This window comes from Trachurus japonicus, chromosome 19, assembly GCF_045865225.1.
Source record: "Trachurus japonicus isolate A0001 chromosome 19, Traja_1.0".
Classification (NCBI taxonomy): domain Eukaryota; kingdom Metazoa; phylum Chordata; class Actinopteri; order Carangiformes; family Carangidae; genus Trachurus; species Trachurus japonicus.
Window position 1 is genome coordinate 3,214,624 of NC_140925.1, and position 19,965 is coordinate 3,234,588.

Sequence of the window (19,965 nt, forward strand, 5' to 3'; positions counted from 1 at the left end):
CATATAATCACGCGGAGCCTCTGGACGCGCAGCAGGAGCCCACTGAGAGATGTGAAATGGACCTGGGGCCTGGGAAAGCAGCCAGCCCTTCCAGTAATATCAACCCCACCGCCCCTCCTCTTCCTCCTCCTCCTCCTCTTCCTCCAGCAGCAGCCCTGCCTCTGTTCTGGGCTGTGATGTCATGGCTACACCCGCCTCTTCCTCCTAATCACTTTTGTTTTCCCGTCCCTGTTTCTCATCCTCGTCTCATCGCTGAGATCCAACAACAACAACAACATGTTAAAGCAGAAGTAAGCGGAATATTTATGTTAATATAGTAAGTCTTAAAGGGACAACGAGGAGTTTCTATTTGGTTATAAAAGAGTCTCACGTTAATGTGGATGAATCTCCGTTACCACTTGTTAATGGTCCATTTTAGATAAATCTATGGTTTTGTCTCTATGGTTATTTTGTTATTATTAGTGGTGGTGGAAATGCTGGGCGAGCCGACCAGCGTTTCTTTACTTTCGGTTTCGTGGCGAGTCATGAGAATAACGCCGCCGAATCTCCGTTTATGGTGGGAACTACGACGGTATGTGATCGTCTTCCAACCTCTGACTTTAATTCTTGATGAATGAAAACATGAGTCAAAGAATTTCACGGTGCGGAGGCTCATAAATGTAGTGTGAAAACACTTCGCTTTTCCAAAACTCCTCGTTGTCCCTTTAAATAGTTGTATCTTCCGACAGCAATCACTTCTATAGAGTGTTTGGTCTGAAACACGGGTCTGTCAGTCACTCTGCTCTGCTCTGAGCCGAGGAGAAAACTTTCCTTGTATCCTACAACCTTTATCCAATGAGGAGAGAGAACAGCATAAAGGGGCAGTCCTCTCTGTGTGTGCAGCCAAGGGATGCGCCTGAATGTGGTGACGTAGGGACGACTAACTCCATCGGCTGACAGGAAGTTAGACAAAACCACCGGATGATCGCTTACTTCTGCTTTAATTCAACCGGGAAAAAACACAAAAACTGTGTGACTGAGGCGTCGGTCAACAAACACAACGGAAACTAAATAACAGAGAAACAGAGAAAATCCAACAAACCACATCAGCTAAACGTCGCCAGCACCTCGTCCTCCTTAGTTCATCATCTGGGCGGTAACACAGTCCAACAGCAGCTCTCTGAATATAGTGTTATCGTCACATGGACATGCAAGATGTGGGGAAATACAGATCACACCTGAATGCATCCTGCAGCTGATATAAAGTCCCAGCTATAGGGAGAAGCAGCTGACCTGAGATCAGATCAGCTGCTGCAGCTGGTTTTACTGTAATGTTGCAGAAACCTGTGTAGCCACAGTCACACTGAATCCTGGAGAAATAATGTGTTTGTGAATCCTCAAAACCTTCATCCATGTGACCCAGATGTAAACATCAATTATAGAGTCAAACATCCACATGAATATGGATCAGATATGAAGATATGAAGATAAATGTTGGTTCATTCCTGCAGCTCCATTATGATAATAGAATTCATTGCTTTTTGCTTTCTGTTTATACATCCAGTCGAGTCGAGTGTTTGAAATTATTTATGATGACTGCAGTTTGTCTGTAGAAGCTGTGAAACTCTGTATGAGGCTGCAGCCATCTCCTCTCTCCACAGAGGAGGAGGAGGAGGAGGAGGAGGAGGAGGAGGAGGAGGAAGAGGAGGAGGAAGAGGAGGAAAGAGGAAAGTGCAGCGTTAGCAGCAGAGAGGTTTCAGCACCACGGTCAGCTCCACGGCCCAGAGCAGCTGTTTCTGGAACATCAACGTGTAGGAGGGAAACCAGCACACACACACACAAACACACACTCATTCAGAACTACAACATTATTTTTAAAAAGACAAATCCATGACAGTGGGAAGTGAAAACCTGAAATTCAGTCTATCTGACTTCCTCTGGAACAGAAACAGACTCGTACGAGAGAATAAAGACGATTGTGTTGGTTTGGTTCTTTCTGCTGCGGCGACTGGACGAAGTGAGGATTTATACAATTCAATTAATGTGTTTTGAAAAGGGCAGGAGGCCATTATGAAACCACGGTAACCAGCAGCAGAGACGCAGCTGAGTGTAGGATATTACACACACACACACACACACGCACACACACACACACACACACACAGACCCAGCCTCTTACTGGTTCACACTCGTCTGAACACACACTCCACTCTGCTCCACTGTATAATCCTATTTCTTCTCCTCTCTCTCTCTCTCTCTCTCTACATCCACAGACTGCTGCACCTTTCGGTTGCCACGGAAACCACGTGAATGACAGGCCGCTTGCTTGCTGCTTATGCTGCATAATGATAAAGACAGAGACAGAAACACACACACATACAAAACCCCACCAGCTCTTACAGTGATTCCTGATTATTCCACCACCATGAGCCAATCTGCCTCCATCCATTGTTTTCCCATAATCCTCCTCTCTCCCCCCCAACGCTAATGGGATAACTGCTGCTCCAATTAGAGGAGGCCTCTCTCTCTTTCTCTCTTCACCTTTCACCTTTCTACGGGCTGCACCTTTAAAAAAAAAAAAGCCTGCTCAGCTGGGGGGAGGGACAGATGTTCCAGCTGTGTGTGCCTGCCTGCACTCTGCAATAATTTCTATTGATCTGTTGCTATTTATTTTAATTATAGTCTTTTATCTTTTATACAGTTCTTATCATGCACTTACACTGTGATTTTATTCTATAGCTACAAACACTTCTACATTTGTTCTGCTCTTACACTGCACACTAGGCTGTAGCCTACTGTACTGCCTCATCTGTCTTTATTCATTTATTTTATTTTATTTTATTTTATTGTCACGTTATTGTAGCTATGTACTGGTCTGCGTTTCAACTGTTTTAACTGTCTGGATTTAGTTTAGTTTAGTTTATTAGTTTATTAAGGGACAGTGTGCAATTACATTAATCATTTGCAGAAAAAAAATGAAGAGATGGTTGCACCAGATTTAGCTCACAGCTGATTTCCATCTGTAGTCCCTACACATAACATAAAAAATGAAAAAAATACACATAAAACACAGACCACAAGCTACGGATGAGCAAGAGACACCTGAATTTCCCTACTGGGATTAATAAAGTATCTATCTATCTATCTATCTATCTATCTATCTATCTATCTATCTATCTATCTATCTATCTATCTATCTATCTATCTATCTATCTATAAAATAAAATAAAAAAAGGGGGGGGTCATTATATATTTACACACCTGACACTTGATTTCTCCTTAAACACACACACACACACACAGCTGCAGATGAGGAAGATGACATCATATCTATAGGTACTGCTGCTCTATATAGATGAAGATGATCGATGACATTCTGTTTGTTTCTTCACAATCACAGAGCGTGCAAAGCGGTGTGTGTGTGTGTGTGTGTGTGTGTGTGTGTGTGTGTGTGTGTGTGTGTGAGCGGCGGAATGTGTGCTCACCGGGGCTGAAGTGGGAGCTGAGGGCAGATCCGCGGCTCATCAGGGCTGAACCCAGCGTCAGGAGCAGGAACAGCAGCATGTCGGGTCGGTTCGGTCGGGTCTTAGTATTTCTTCCAACACCTCATCTCATTTCATTTCATTTCATTTCCTCCCTCCTTCCTCCTGCAGACCGGCCGCTGCTGCTGCTGCTGCTGCTGCCTCCATGCATGCTGCTGCCTTCTTCTCCTTCTTCTCCTTTTCTCCAGATGCTGACACTCCTCCGGAAGTCACAGGTCGCCTTTTACCTTTTTTATTTCCCTCCTCTACTGTAAAATATTAGGAATCAGTCGCTGCAGAAGAGGAGGAAGCTGCAGATGAAGATGCAGAAGAGGAGGAGGAGAAGTCCTGTCCGATCGCTGTCAACTTGATCCAGATTTTTTTTGTCTGTTTTCTTTCCCTCCTCTCACGCAGAAGCAGCTCGGACACACACAGTCACATCATCATGTGTCGATCAAATAATAAAAAAGACAAAAAGACAAAACCTCGAGAATCAGTCTCGGAGAGCAGAGACGGAGAAGCCGGGAGCTGTCCGAGGTGCTGACAGCAACAGCGCCATCTTGCTCGGTAATGAGCCCAAATACAATTTATGGAGCGTTTTTTTTGCGCTGGAGGAGGGAGGAAGGAGAGGGAGGAGGAGGGAGAGGAGGAGGAGGGAGGAGGGGGGAGGAAAGGAGGCTCCTGATTGGCTACTGTGCTGCTGCTGCTGCTGCTGCTTGAACATGTTGAGCTGACTGATGTACAGTAGAGAGCAGGAGGAGAAACACATCATACACTTTCTATTTCTAACTCACAGGACGAAGGAGCAAATGTGTCATGATAAATCTCCCTGCATGTGTGTGTGTGTGTGTGTGTGTGTGTGTGTGTGTGTGTGTGTGTGTGTGTGTGTGTGTAGTTAGATAATGATATTATTACACGTACAGGAAAAAATCTCCCATCAACCTGCTGTGATGTAACGACGGCGGTGGCGGGGAAAGACTGTTCCTCTCTAATCCTACTGTTCATACATGTTCATAGAGGAGAGGAGATGAAGCCCCTCCCCCACTCCACCACATTCATCCTCCTCTCCCTCTCTCTCCTCCTCCTCCTCCTCCTCCTCCTCCTCCTCCTCCTCCATCAGACTGCTTCCTGGCAGCACAGAGACTCAACTTCAGTCATTTTTTAAGTCCCACATGAGGCAGAAACGTCACCGACTGAGTCTGATCCCGGCTTCATCAGATTCTCGGCTCTGCTCTGCTCTTTGAGGCTCGAGGACCAGATGTAATGTGTCATTTATTATTAATAGACATATAGTCTCAGTGAGTTTATATATGTGAACAGAAAGTGGGCAGTGTGCACAAACACAACGTGCACATTTAAAAAGCTGATAAGACAGTCATTCCTCTCTCTGAGCTGCGACCAACCAGCTGATCTGATTAACACACGATGCGTTTGTTCCTGTTGGAAACCAAACGTCTCTGTGTTGTTGTGACCCTGTTGTGTTCTTGGCTGGACGACGTGGGCGACTAAACTAATCACACCGCTCCTGGTCCACGGCCAACATCATATACTGGACCTCCTGCTCTCCTCCTGCACTGGAGCTGCTCCAGAGAGAGACTGTGATCCAGGTCCAGATCCATCCAGCTCTCCATCTGAAGGTCGAGCTGAGCTGCAGGCTGCAAACACAAAAAAGCGTCTTTACATTAGTGATTTTAAACCGGCATAGAGCCATTTGTGCAGCTGTAAGAGATGAGAGGCGGGTCAGACTACATCCTGGACTGGTTGTCAGTGTGTGTAACATTCAGAGCAAAGGTGTGAGTTCACACCTGGGTTCTCACATCCTCATCCGACTCCACTGAGCAGAAATAATCTAATATTTGTCTAATTTCTTGTCAAAATGTCTAATTTCTACTCAATACTAATCTCTTTCCACTTAAAATAAGACTCATCACCTAAAAATTAACTTGTTTTTAGATCATTTTCAGATCAGTTTCAAACTAATTTTCACTTGAAATAAGTAGAAAACTCTGCCAGTGAAAGCAAGTTTTTTGTGCTTGTAACAAGAAAAAAAAACTTGCTCCACTGTCAGATTTTTCTACTTATTTAAAGTGGAAATTTTGCTTGAAAAAATTAAAAAGTGTCTAAAAACAAGCTACTTTTTAAAATGTGATGAGTCTTATTTAATCTATAATTAGATTTGTTTTGACTAGAAATGACATTTTGACTAGAAATAAGACAAATATTCTTGGTAAGATTTTGAATTTTTGCAGTGTATATTTTATCATCCTGAAGGGAAATCTGTCTTGGACAACATTGCTACATCAGCTGCATTTCATAACAAAACAAACAAGGTCTTACACATTACATGAACATGGAGAGATACTTCATTCAGATGGATTTATATTGCATTGACCTGCTGCTTCAAATCAACTGCACTGAGAATATAGAAAAAAGAGAGAAACAAGAAACAGAACTAAACAGAGCAGAGGTAAAAACAGAAGCAGGACATTTATAAAGACAAGTGCTCAAAGCTCCTGAAACTCTGTGGGGGTCCTGAAGGCCACACTCATTCATTCATCATCATCATCATCTACAACAGAACCATTTGTGTTTCCTCCTGCTGCCTCTGAGCGGTGGTGGGTTTATTCATAAAGGCCTGTTCCGTCCACTCAGAGCAGCTTCTTATCGCTGACTGCAGCTTTATCTGCAGCAGACAGAACACACGCTGCTGGACGTTGACAGAGCTGCAGGAATATGAGCGTTACATAAAGTTATACTGTAGACGTGAGCGCTCCGGACCTCCTGCAGCCCAGACGGAGGATGTCATCGCTCTCTCTCTCTCTCTCAGCAAAAAGCAGAGGAACGAGACCAGAGGATGATGAATGTCTTGTCATCTGTGAAACCTGATTCCATTTCAGAGCCGTCTGCTCCGTAATGGAGTCACAGTTTGATGAATAAGAAGTCGGAGGAGGAAGATGTGCAAGGACACAGTTTATATTGTACAAGTGCCTATTTCTGGACACTTGATTTCTCTGGCAGGAATCTTCCTCCTAAATCTTTTCACTCCTCCTCCTCCTCCTCCTCCTGCTGCTGCTCTTGTTTCACTGTCTCATCACGTCATATTCGACTCTCTGATAGATACACTGTGTTGCATGTCTGCTGTTTCCCTGGAAACAGAAAGCAGAGAAGAAGATGGGATTCTGGGTCGGCGTGCTTTCCAGTCACTTCACATCTTACATCAGATGATGAGCAGGAGGTTAAAACTACAGTAGATATCACTGCTCACATATATAGCCTACCCAATCGCCTTCTTGTTTAGGACTACTTCCTGGTAGAAAACCAGCACGTAATTTGAATGAGAACAGAACGAGAGTTTAGCTATCATATTTTTCACGCCCTATCACCGTTTAGACAAATCTGAAATGATTGATACTATTTCTGTGTGTGTGTTTTGTGTTGCTATGTGTTGCAGCCTATTTATTCAGTTTGGGGGAATCAAGGTAGCCTCGTAAACCAGCCTCTCCCGGAACTGCATTTCATTTCATTTCATTTCTCGGGAGAGTCTGGCCTCATCCCCCCTGTAAGCGTTTGGGGTGGGCGGGAGCTGGGCGGGAGTAGTAGCGTTGACAGACAACCCCATTCAGCCAATCAGCAAGTTGGTGTAGTGACGGGGCTTTGCACCAGTCGGTCTCTGATTGGCCAACGTGCTGTGTCAATCACAGCGGCGACGCTGATTGGCTCGGCCTTCTGAGGGTTTCAGGCCAAACGCTTACAGCTGGGATGAGGCCAGACTCTCCCGAGAAATTAAATTAAATGCATTTCCGCGAGAGGCTGGTTTACGAGGCTAGAATCAAGGTGTCTGGAAAGCATTGGTGGCTGCAGCTGAATGGCGGTAGCTAAGCTAACGGCAGCAGCAAAGCTAACGGCAGTAGCTAAGCTAACACCAGGACGTCAGCTGTTAAAACCCTCCCGTTGTCGGACACGACATGAAACTACTCCAGTTAGCTCAGTCATGTTGGAACTAAGATCTGCTGGAAAAAATATTTTTTCATGGAGCGTTTATTGAGTCACTGAGTTATTAAAGTTAAACAGGTAGCTAACCGTTAGCCCGGCTAATCTATGATAACCATGACTAATTATAAAACGGTGATATACACTGCAAAAACTCAAAATCTTTCCAAGAATATTTGTCTTATTTCTTGTCAAAATGTCTCATTTCTAGTCAAAACTAGTAAAAAGTAAAAAGTGTCTAAAAACAAGCTACTTTTTAAGTGATGAGTCTTATTTTAAGTACTGTAGGTTAGATTTATTTTGACTAGAAATGACATTTTGACTAGAAATAAGACAAATATTCTTGGTAAGATTTTGAATTTTTGCAGTGTAGTGACGTGAAAAATGAGATATAATAGCGAAACTCTTGTTCGTCACTATTGTTCTCATGCTGGTTTTCTACCCGGAAGTAGTTGTAAACAAGGCAATTCATTCTAGAAAATGTTGCAGAGATAAAAGTGCACAAGTGGGATGTAAATCCTCAGTCCTTCTCCATCCTCACCCCACATTTCAGAGATGTGGCCCCGGCTTTAACAGCCCCCCCCGGAGCCCCGGTCACTCCACACCGGGGCAGCTGTGAGCGGCCGAGCTGCAGCTCTCTGGTTTCACACCGGCAGCTTCAGGACCCATCGGCTGCTCTGAGCCTGTAACTCTAACGTCTTAACGTCAGGCAGAAATTGGCTTTTTAGTCCATCGACTCGACTGAGAGCAGCATTTCACGATTCCTTGGCTCTGTGAAAACCTGTCAGAGAACCGGTGGATAAATCTAAAAAACTGCTTTTGTGGTCAATCTGAAAACAATGCTGCGTTTAATGGCTGCTGAGAAGTTGACATTTGGGATCCGGCTCAGAGGCTGCACAGCTTTTACTGCTGTCAGGAAGATGCCTGTGTGTGTGTGGACAGATTGTGTTGCTGAAGACCAAATTGGGGCTTCACTGTGTCTTTTATAAACTGCATTAAAAACCTTATTGAGCTTCTGGTTTTAATTAGAAAATCAAATGTATAGAAATCATGAGAAGCCTCAGTGGCGGTTTGGGGAAAATGGTGCATTCAGGGGCCTCTGACATACTGGGACAAGAGAGTAAAAACTCCCCTCCCCTCCTCCTCCTCCTCCTCCTCCTCCTCTCTGCATGGGCAAATAATTAGAGGAAGAGCAGGGAGAGTAATTAGGACATCTAAGTGTTTGTTTGTGCTTCTGTTGGGCTGTTGGAGTTAAATCTGAGTCCTGCAGCAGAAACCTGGTCCACAGGGAAAACACAGTGTTGGAGTCACATGGATCCACTCAGAGAGTCTGCAGGGACAGAGACAGAGGAGCTGTGGACTGTTAACTGAAAATCGTTCCAAGAATATTTGTCTTATTTCTTGTCAAAATGTCTCATTTCTAGTCAAAACTAATCTCTTTCCACTTAAAATAAGACTCATCGCCTAAAAATTCACTTGTTTTTAGATCATTTTCACTTGTTTCAAACTAATTTTCAATTGAAATAAGTAGAAAAATCTGCCAGTGAAAGCAAGTTTTTTGTGCTTGTAATAAGAAAGAAAAACTTGCTCCACTGTCAGATTTTTCTACTTATTTCAAGTGAAAATCTGCTTGAAAGAAGTAAAAAGTGTCTAAAAACAAGCTACTTTTTAATGTGATGAGTCTTATTTTAAGTGAAAGAGTTTAGTTTTGACTAGAAATAAGACATTTTTACAAGAAATAAGACAAATATTCTTGGTAAGATTTTGAGTTTTTGCAGTGCAGAGGAGCTGTGGACTGTTGTTGCTCTGCAGAGACAAAGACAGACAACGGTTGTGTCGCTTCTGGAAACAGCAGATTGTTAATTTGTCGAATTATATTTGAAAAACTCATTTTGGCTAATTTGCAAGCTGTCCTCGTGTCCTCAGAGGAAGGGACCAGAGGACAGTTTGTCTTCTCTAACTTTATAGACACATGAATTAAAGCAGCTCTGAATCGGCCTGATTGAGTTTCTCTCTGCAGATGAGTTTGTAATTTGTTTCTCACCGTCTTTCTCCTGGAAACTTTCACTTCCTGAAGGTCTAGAGATAAGTGAATCTTTATTGATGACCTCATCCTGCACTGATTGGTGTGTCCACATAAAATCGAACCAATCAGAAACCTTGGTAACCTTTTAATTTACAGGCTGCTAATTACATGATAATGTCAAGAAATAGCCTAGAAATAACAGTCAATTTCATATAATGTCATGTTTTTCCTAAAGACAAAAGATTACATATGCTTCTCATACTTTGAATTTTTTTGGGAAAGGCCAATTTCAAGTCCTTGCAAGTGTTAATTACAATCAATTATTATGTCTTGGCGATATTTCTCAACATTATTATGACAATGACCATTATTTCTAGGCTATTTCTAGACATTATGATGCGATTACTTGTTATTTCTTGACATTATCGCGTAATTAGCGGCCTGTAAATTAAAGGGTCCTGCCCTTCGACCTCTCTTATCCAATCAGACAATCTCATCCTTTTTTTTGGTTTTTACTTTTACTTTTTAAAACATCTGTCAACAGGAAATAAGAAAATAAAATTCAACCCTGCAGTCTGGAGTCATGTCATACTGACTCATCATTTAAGGCTCTTTAAGACTCATTATTGGCTGCAGCAGTGACAGCGTGCAGGATGCAGCCTGTTGTCACGGCAGCAGCGTTACGTTACGCTGTGTGACAGGATGCAGCTCGGCATGTTCACACATCATTAGGAGGTCGTCTGCTAAAACTCTGGAGTGTTAATCCACCACGCTAATAACGTACGTCTGTTAGATGTGACGCCTCAGCTGAGTGGCTCTTTATGGAGTCAATTTCAATTAAGCTCCGAGGCTCGTCGGACGAACCCTTCAACGCCCAGTTCAGGGATGTTAATGGGATTAATTACCCTGTCTTTATGTTCAAAAAAAAGAAAGAAAGAAAGAGCAGCAGGGTTTAAAGGAAACGGAAGAGATTTGGGTTTTCAATTCTCTCTCCTCCGGTGAAGCGAAGCGGCTGCAGAGGAGAATCGACCCTCTGATCGATGCTCCAGGAGTCATTTTACTTGAAGGTTTCAGTGAAGTGTTGCACAACAAAACATCACTCAATAAACTCTGCTGCACACAGGTCACTTCATCATGAAAGCCGAGGTCAGAGACACACTGTACACACACACACACACACTGATTCACAGCTGAATGGATCCATACTGAGAGTCTCTGTTGTTTCTAATGAGAAGGTTCAAGATGATGGAGAATTGATTCCTTGAAATGGATCAAACAAACCTGTTTCGGGCAGTGAATCCAATAGATTTCAGAATAAAAACTCCAGAAACCAACTGCTGGGCTGAGGCTTTGATACTTTCACAGTATTAATATAGAACCTAGAGCTGCTTTATAATCACACTACACATGGACATCTACCTTTATACTGTATGGAGCTTTAACACAAACATCTACCTTTATACTGTATGGAGCTTTAACACAAACATCTACCTTTATACTGTATGGAGCTTTAATACAAACATCTACCTTTATTTTGAAGGAGCTTTAATACAAACATCTACCTTTATACTGTATGGAGCTTTAACACAAACATCTACCTTTATACTGTATGGAGCTTTAATACAAACATCTACCTTTATTCTGTATGGAGCTTTAACACAAACATCTACCTTTATTCTGAAGGAGCTTTAACACAAACATCTACCTTTATTCTGAAGGAGCTTTAACACAAACATCTACCTTTATACCATATGGAGCTTTAATACAAACATCTACCTTTATTCTGAAGGAGCTTTAACACAAACATCTACCTTTATACTGTATGGAGCTTTAACACAAACATCTACCTTTATTGTGAAGGAGCTTTAACACAAACATCTACCTTTATTTTGAAGGAGCTTTAATACAAACATCTACCTTTATACTGTATGGAGCTTTAACACAAACATCTACCTTTATTGTGAAGGAGCTTTAACACAAACATCTACCTTTATTGTGAAGGAGCTTTAACACAAACATCTACCTTTATACTGTATGGAACTTTAATACTAGCTACTTTATGAAGCTGTGGATGTGAATGAACCAACCGGCTAAAACCCGACGTTGTTCCACGTGCCACATCTATTTCACCTGAAACTAATCTCAGTCAGCGCCACATGAGCACGAGGCCACAGGTGAAAACCTTCAAGAGACTCCAAGGAAACATTTCTTACCTCGACTCCTCCTGATTAACCCCAAACAGTCACCACCGATGATGTCATCCTCATTTCCACCAAGCTCCTCGCTGTCACCGTGTTTCATCCATAGAGGTAATAAGGTTTCATCCATTTGTATTATTGAATGCAAAAATTTACCAATTTACTGGACACGTAGTCTATTTCAAAATGAGAAACAAAGGAAACAAAATTCTCATATCCAATGGTTTTAAAACTGGTGAAATGTATTTTTTAGTGAATAGGCCTATGTTTTGACCCAAGTGTTGTCAAAACATGCATATTTTATTTCTTCTTTTATAGGCCTAAGTGTCATAACCTGATATTATATAATTTATTCTAGATAACATGGGTAGGCCTATCTCATTAATGGTTTATGGTAATGTGCCTTGAGAATGTGTGGCATTAATTCAGTTCATGTTAAGGTGCATGAAAGAGTTATGTCAAAAATATAAATAATTTGCAGTGGTTAAAATATGCATTTTCTCACAGCACATTAATCTGTCAGCAGCAGCAGCAGCAGCAGCAGCAGCAGCACAGTCCGGAAACACACAACAACCTGTCTGTTTCTTGCTGCTCGCCGCCATTTTTTCCCAATGTCTAAATGTCTACCTTTATTCTGAAGGAGCTTTAACACAAACATCTACCTTTATTCTGAAGGAGCTTTAACACAAACATCTACCTTTATTCTGAAGGAGCTTTAATACAAACATCTACCTTTATTTTGAAGGAGCTTTAATACAAACATCGAAGGAGCTAGACAAAAAAAAAAAAGACAAAAGGTTACATATGCTTCTCATGCTTTGAATTTTTTTGGGAAAGGCCAATTGCAAGTCCTTGCAAGTGTTAATTACAATCAATTATTATGTCTTGGCGATATTTCTTGACATTACTATGACAATGACCATTATTTCTAGGCTATTTCTAGACATTATGACACAATTACTTGTTGTTTCTCTTGGCCTTTTCTTGACATTATTGCGTAATCAGTGGCCTGTAAATTAAAGGGTATGGAGCTTTAAAGGTGTACAGAAAAGAAAATTGAATTTAAGCCCACTCTGGGTCATAAAATTAGTGTAATAACTCATCTATCAGACGATGTAGGCCAAACTTTGTGCAAAATTCAATCTACCAATCTATCAACATCTACCTTTATACTGTATGGAGCTTTAACACAAACATCTACCTTTATACTGTATGGAGCTTTAACACAAACATCTACCTTTATACTGTATGGAGCTTTAACACAAACATCTACCTTTATACTGTATGGAGCTTTAACACAAACATCTACCTTTATACTGTATGGAGCTTTAACACAAACATCTACCTTTATACTGTATGGAGCTTTAACACAAACATCTACCTTTATACTGTATGGAGCTTTAACACAAACATCTACCTTTATACTGTATGGAGCTTTAATACAAACATCTACCTTTATACTGTATGGAGCTTTAACACAAACATCTACCTTTAGTTTGAAGGAGCTTTAACACAAACATCTACCTTTATACTGTATGGAGCTTTAATACAAACATCTACCTTTATACTGTATGGAGCTTTAATACAAACATAAGGAGCTTTAAACTACATCATAGTATTACTCAGTGAATCTTCCCATCTGTTCTGGTTCAGTCTTTTAAAGCCGCTCCACCAGCTCCATCACTACCTTGTGCTTCACTGACGAGCTGCACATGGCTGCTGCTCCGATCCATAATAAAAACACACACACATCTGCTGTGTTTCATACTCTCTAGCTTTTAAAACCCCGTTGTTGTAAACCTGCTGGATTCAGACCGAGGTGGTCTGAGGCTCCGACTCGGCTCAGTCAGATGTGCTCGGGTCGAAAAAATCTGGATTTCCAACCCTCTGGATCAATACACAGCAGGGATCATCACACTCAGGGTCTCTATATAGCCTAGTACACAGGTTTCTACAGGCCCGTGGACATTTGTTCTTCTATAAATAACGTATCCATGGCGATGGCTTATTTCTTTGCACACAAAACATTGTTCAAAATCCTCACAAATACCATCTCGGCCTCGTGGGCTGTGCTGCACTTGTAGCGAGGCATCGTCTGCTTCGGCGTGAGCACTGATCTATACACAATTGCCCAGAAGTGCTCATACGTTATTTAAAGGGATAGTTCACCCAAAATTGAAATTTCAACCTCTCATTATCTGCTCATCCTCATGTGGACTAAGGGCTGGGAGAAGTTTCAGAGTCCTCCGTGGCTTCTCTGAGTTACAGGGGGTCTCGGCGCAGCAGTGCATGTCCATATAACGGTTGCAAATGGATACCAACTGTCTTCGTAACAAAAAGACACACCAAAAAACATCCAAATACCTCCATGCTGCCCCGAAATGTGAAATATAGCTACAAACAAGCTTGAAATATAGACTTATTTAATTTTTTTCGGGACAATTTCGCATTTCGGGGCTTCAATACAAGACGGACATTACATACGAGCAGCATGGAGGTATTTGGATGTTTTTTGGTGTGTCTTTTTGTTACGAAGACAGTTGGTATCCATTTGCAACCGTCATATGGACATGCACTGCTACGCCGAGACCCCCTGTAACTCAGAGAAGCCACGGAGGACTCTGAAACTTCTCCCAGCCCTTAGTCCACATGAGGGGGAGGAGATAATGAGTGAAATTTCATTTTTGGGTGAACTATCCCTTTAACACACATGTTAGCACAGCATACACACACAGACACACACACACACACACACTGCTGAGTTATATAACAGCTCTGTTTCTGTCTGCCAGCTCTCTGCCCTGCAGCACTGTGTGTGTGTGTGTGTGTGTGTGTGCTAACATGCAGCGACCTGATTACCTGCCTGTGGTGGCGCTGGCAGGAAGTGTCGCCCTGAAACCAACGAGCACCGCTGAGACGGAGATGTCGCACCGCCAGAGTTGGTGACATGAGGGGAAACAGCTGGGTAAATACAGATGTTCAGGGTCAGAGTTTACACTGCAAAAACCCAAAATCTTTCCAAGAATATTTGTCTTATTTCTTGTCAAAATGTCTAATTTCTACTCAAAACTAATCTCTTTCCATTTAAAATAAGACCCATCGCCTAAAAATCTACTTGTTTTTAGATAATTTTCATTTGTTTCAAACTAATTTTCACTTGAAATAAGTAGAAAAATCTGCCAGTGAAAGCACGTTTTTTGAAAAGTGTCTAAAAACAAGCTACTTTTTAATGTGATGAGTCTTATTTTAAGTATAATTAGATTTATTTTGACTAGAAATAAGACAGATATTCTTGGTAAGATTTTGAATTTTTGCAGTGCAGACTTCTACATCTTGGATCGTGCACCGTTGTTCCCACGTAGCCGATTATTATTATATCCTGTAAATAACAATATAACCGAGGAGACTTAGTCATGATCCTAGAAATAAAAAAGTTCGGCCTATGAGAGGCAGCTCTGCTCCAGGTTCAGTAGCTGGTGAGAGGAGATGAGCAGCAGGCTGAGGCTCTTAAAGATGTGATGAAGATTTGATAAAATACTGAAGGAGCTGCCAAGACTTGGAACAGGACCAGCTGCTCTGTGAGGCTGCTAATGCTAAACAAGCTGATATGTGAAGAATAGGAGGTTTAAACACTGACCGAGCTCACATTCTTAGTTTATCATGTCGGCCTGCTAACATTTGATAAAAGAAAACTTTAAATAAAGACGGACCCACAGGTTGAGCTGCTCTGCTGTAGCCGTCTTGGCAGCAACTGACTCCGCCCCCTGACTCCTACATCACCCAAAAAAGGTCAAAGGGGAGGGGCCTAGACTTAAACTCATCTGTCAATCAAAGGGGCCACACCCCCAGTTCTTAGAGATTAGTCTTAAAGAGTAAACAGGTGATTTATATAAAGAGGAAAGAACGAACCGTTCTTAAGAACAAATTTGTTCTTAAGTCCTACTTACGAAGTTTTTACAAAGATTGTGGCATTCATGAATGTTTTCTTATCCAGAATTTGTTCTTACCTAAGAACAAAATCTAAGAACAGTCAGGAGTATACTTACGCACTTTTAAGTGCTAAGACTTCTGCAAAAATAACCGATTATAGAGTTTTCTTTTGTTCTGCAGTTGTATGATATTATATGATTTGAATAAGAATTATTTTCTTATCTTTTATGATGTTTTTAATAATCATATATATTAATAATAATAATTGACGAATCATTTCAGTCTCTTAAAAAACATTATAGACACTTAATTCATATCATTTTTTCCCCCCCTTTTCTTTGGGGGCGGCATACAGCTGCCGATATGATTTTTTTTTTTCCTAATTGCGGGCTGCAACAGTGCACTTACTGTAAGTGTTCACACTACACACACCTTTTTTTTTTTTATATGTGATAATATGATGATATTTATGGTGGCACACGTGAGAGTGTGGTCTCTCTGATAACAACCAAAGAGCTGCAGCCACGGCTGACGCTACTAAATATAAATATAAAAAATAAACTAAATATAAGCCTTTTGTTTGTTTCTTTGTTTCATTCCTGCCGCAGTAGCGCCACTTCACTACTTAAGTTCTTTTTACGTTTGGAGTCTGGTGCTCCCTCCCAGATTTTCATTTGCGCATTTCAACTTTCTTTCTCACTTCACCTTCTCTGCTCAGTGCCTGTGGTCTCTGTTTGCACACGGCCCTGCAGTCTCATGCCCTTTTACGGGCATTGATGGGGCTGTTACCTATGCTAATCCTATGTTAATTAGACTCACCTGGCACACGCCCTCAACTTACGAGGAGATGGCATTCATCAAGTAGGAACACAGCTGCGAACAATTCTGAGGCTTACGAACGCGTTGATGAATCTGACGTAGGGTTTTCTTAAGGAACTTCTTAAGAACAACTTAAGAAAGAATCTAAGAAGGTTCTTAAGAAGATATTGGTGAATGAGGCCCAATTTTCTTATTTTGAGTCAAAACAAATCTCATTATACTTAAAATAAGACTCATCACAAAAAAGCAGCTTGTTTTTAGACACTTTTTACTTCTTTATATTATTATTATTATTATTATATTTTCACGTAGAAACATCTGATAGTGGATCAAGTTTTTCTTTCTTATTACAAACACACACAAAAAACTTGCGTTCACTGGCAGATTTTTCTACTTTTTAAAGTATTTTTTGTGAAAATTTGTTTGAAACAAGTGAAAAGAATCTAAAAATAAATTGATTTTTTAGGTGATGAGTCTTATTTTAAGTGGAAAGAGATTAGTTTTGACTAGAAATGAGACATTTTGACAAGAAATAAGACAAATATTCTTGGCAAGATTTTGAGTTTTTGCAGTGTAAAAGCTGTTTCTGCACCAGGCTGTAAACATGTTGTTTTAAAGTGTAATAAGACTACACAAATATACACATGGTAACATGGTAGATGATAAATAACGTTATCCACCGCTCCATGGATTGATTTCTCACCGGTTTCATTGTTGAAAACAAATGCACATGGAGGAGAGGAGGGTTAGAGACACAGAGGAGGAGAGACCAGTTTGCTTTAAACTGCAGTGGTTGGTTGTTCAGTTAAAGGATCTAAACATTTAATACATCTCATCCTTGGGACCATAAAAGTGGAGTGTGAGGAGGAGAAGTCGGTGGATCTCATGAGTCAGTCACATTCGTCCTCAGGGAACATGAACGCCTCAGAAACATTTTATGGCAACTGATCCGACAGTTGTTGAGATATTTCAGTCTGGACGGAGACTCGGAGACAGAATCTGTCGTCCCCAGAGCCCAGCTGTCGGCCTGAAAACAATTATCAGAGTAGGAACAGATTTACAGTAGATGATGTCACATCTGAAACCTCTCAAACCTCCAGACTTTCCAAAAACTCCCCGAGTTCTGGCAGGAAGGAGCAGAGTGACGGCTCAGACTGGATTCCTCTCTCTCTCTCTCTGCTGTAAAGCTGCTTCGAGCTGTTTATCTGAAAGTTATATTAACTCTGAGGAGAGGAAGCTGCAGACTGATGCACCTCACACACACACATGTAAACACTGCAGCTGTCGGTGTGTAGACGCTGTTGAACTGTAGCTACCTGCACTGTCTTCACTTTATTATTCATGAAACCTGACACACTGCAAAAACTCAAAATCTTTCCAAGAATATTTGTCTTCTTTCTTGTCAAAATGTCTCAATTTTAGTCAACACTAATCTCTTTTCTGTTTAAAATAAGACTCATCACCTAAAACTTAACTTGTTTTTAGATCATTTTCACTTGTTTAAAACTAATTTTCAATTGAAATAAGTAGAAAATCTGCCAGTCAAAGCAAGATTTTTGTGCTTGTAATGAGAAAGTTGCTCCACTATCAGATTTTTCTACTTATTTCAAGTGAAAATCTGCTTGAAAGAAGTAAAAAGTGTCTAAAAACAAGCTACTTTTTAATGTGATGAGTCTTATTTTAAGTGGAAAGAGATTAGTTTTGACTAGAAATGACATTTTGACTAGAAAAAAGACAAATATTCTTGGTAAGATTTTGAGTTTTTGCAGTGCAGTGATGCTGCGTTCAGGAACAACATGTTACTGCCGCAGCTTCCACAAGTCTGGATGCACTGAGTTTATCCTCCAGCACCGAGTCCTGTCCTCTGGTTCAACCCCATCAATGGGCCTAATCATAGACAACAAAAAAAAGAAACAAACAAATAGAATACAAATAACAATTGAATTTTCAAAATTAGTTAAAAGAATTTACAAGATTAGTCAAACATTTGCACTCAAATAAAACATTTGCACCCCTGAAGCCTGGATGTAATGGGATTTATCATGGACTTGAATACATTGCAGAACTGCAGGTTTTATTAATTTGACCGGTTTTACCTTTTTTTGTATAGTTTTATTGTTTTATTATTTTTATTATTTCACTCTCGATCATATAATTATTTGGTAACACTTTACTTGAATAGGTATTGATATAAAACTGTCATAACCATGACATAACAGCTGTCATAAACATCAGTGAATACTTATGACAGCTGTCGTTAAGTGTCATTCGGTAAGTTATGTCACTTTTGATGCAAAGTTGACATTGTTTGAGATGTTTTTGTTATGAGAACTTGACATAATTTTTAAAGTTTGTCCATTAGGTCTGCTATGACAGTTTAAATTGTCTTTATGTCAAGTTGTCAGAACAAAAACATCTCAGACAATGTCAACTTTGCATTAAAAGTGACATAACTTACAGAATGGCACTTAATGACAGCTGTCATAAGTATTCATTGGTTTAGTTTTTCTCCGTATCGACTGTGCACATAGCACTTTAACTTAAGAGCTGATGGTTTGATCAGTTCTTCAGATTTATTGATTTTATTGATCTATTTGTATAGAGTGGAAGCACCCTTTTACTGTTTTGAATATGTGAAAGTACTTTGTATGAATGCCTCGTATGTATTGTTTTGTGTATTGCAGTGGCTCAGAGCCCAAAACAAATTTCACTTCGGGACAATAAAGTCCAATCCAATCCAATCCATTCAGAGATACCAGACTTTGGAGTTTGAGCTCTGACTGCAAACTAACTGTTCCATGTACTCGGAGCAGAAAATCTAAAAGCTTTCTTCCCCATTTCTGTTCTCACCTTAGGAACAGTAAAAAATGACAAAAGTCCTGAGAGCGGGGACTGTACACTGCAAAAACTCAAAATCTTTCCAAGAATATTTGTCTTCTTTCTTGTCAAAATGTCTCATTTCTAGTCAAAACTAATCTCTTTCCACAGACTCATCACCTAAAAATTAACTTGTTAGATCATTTTCACTTGTTTCAAACTAATTTTCAATTGAAATAAGTAGAAAAATCTGAAAGTAAGTTTTTTTGTGCTTGTAATAAGAAAGAAAAACTTGCTCCACTGTCAGATTTTTCTACTTTAAGTTTAAGTGTCTAAAAACAAGCTACGTGATGAGTCTTATTTTAAGTATAATGAGATTTATTTTGACTAGAAATGACATTTTGACGAGAAATAAGACAAATATTCTTGGTAAGATTTTGATTTTTTGTAGTGTATAGGCCCAATTATTCAAGATTAAAAGGGATGATAAATAAGATGGAATCATCTCAAGAATATAGCCTTGTAAATCAGCACATACCAACGGCCTCAGTTTACTGTCTGTCTGCTGCACAGGAGCCGAGACTTTAATGGAGAACGGCTCCGTCGGGGGAAAGAGAGAGACAGGTGCAAGGCCGCCGGAGGAGGGTCCATCCTTCCTGTATATAAGAGACGGAGGAGGAGGAGA

General features: G+C 40.6%; 1 protein-coding gene across 1 annotated transcript in view; it reads right to left on the reverse strand.

Annotated features, from left to right (window-relative positions):
* aatkb (apoptosis-associated tyrosine kinase b) overlaps positions 1–3,542 on the reverse strand; it is an 80,388-nt gene extending 76,846 nt beyond the window's left edge. Inside the window, exon 1 of the mRNA XM_085761265.1 lies at positions 3,465–3,542. Within this exon, the coding sequence (XP_085617391.1) occupies positions 3,465–3,504 (40 nt within the window). The 5' untranslated portion in view covers positions 3,505–3,542. The remainder of the gene's footprint in view (positions 1–3,464) is intronic.
* Positions 3,543–19,965: the final 16,423 nt, after the last annotated feature.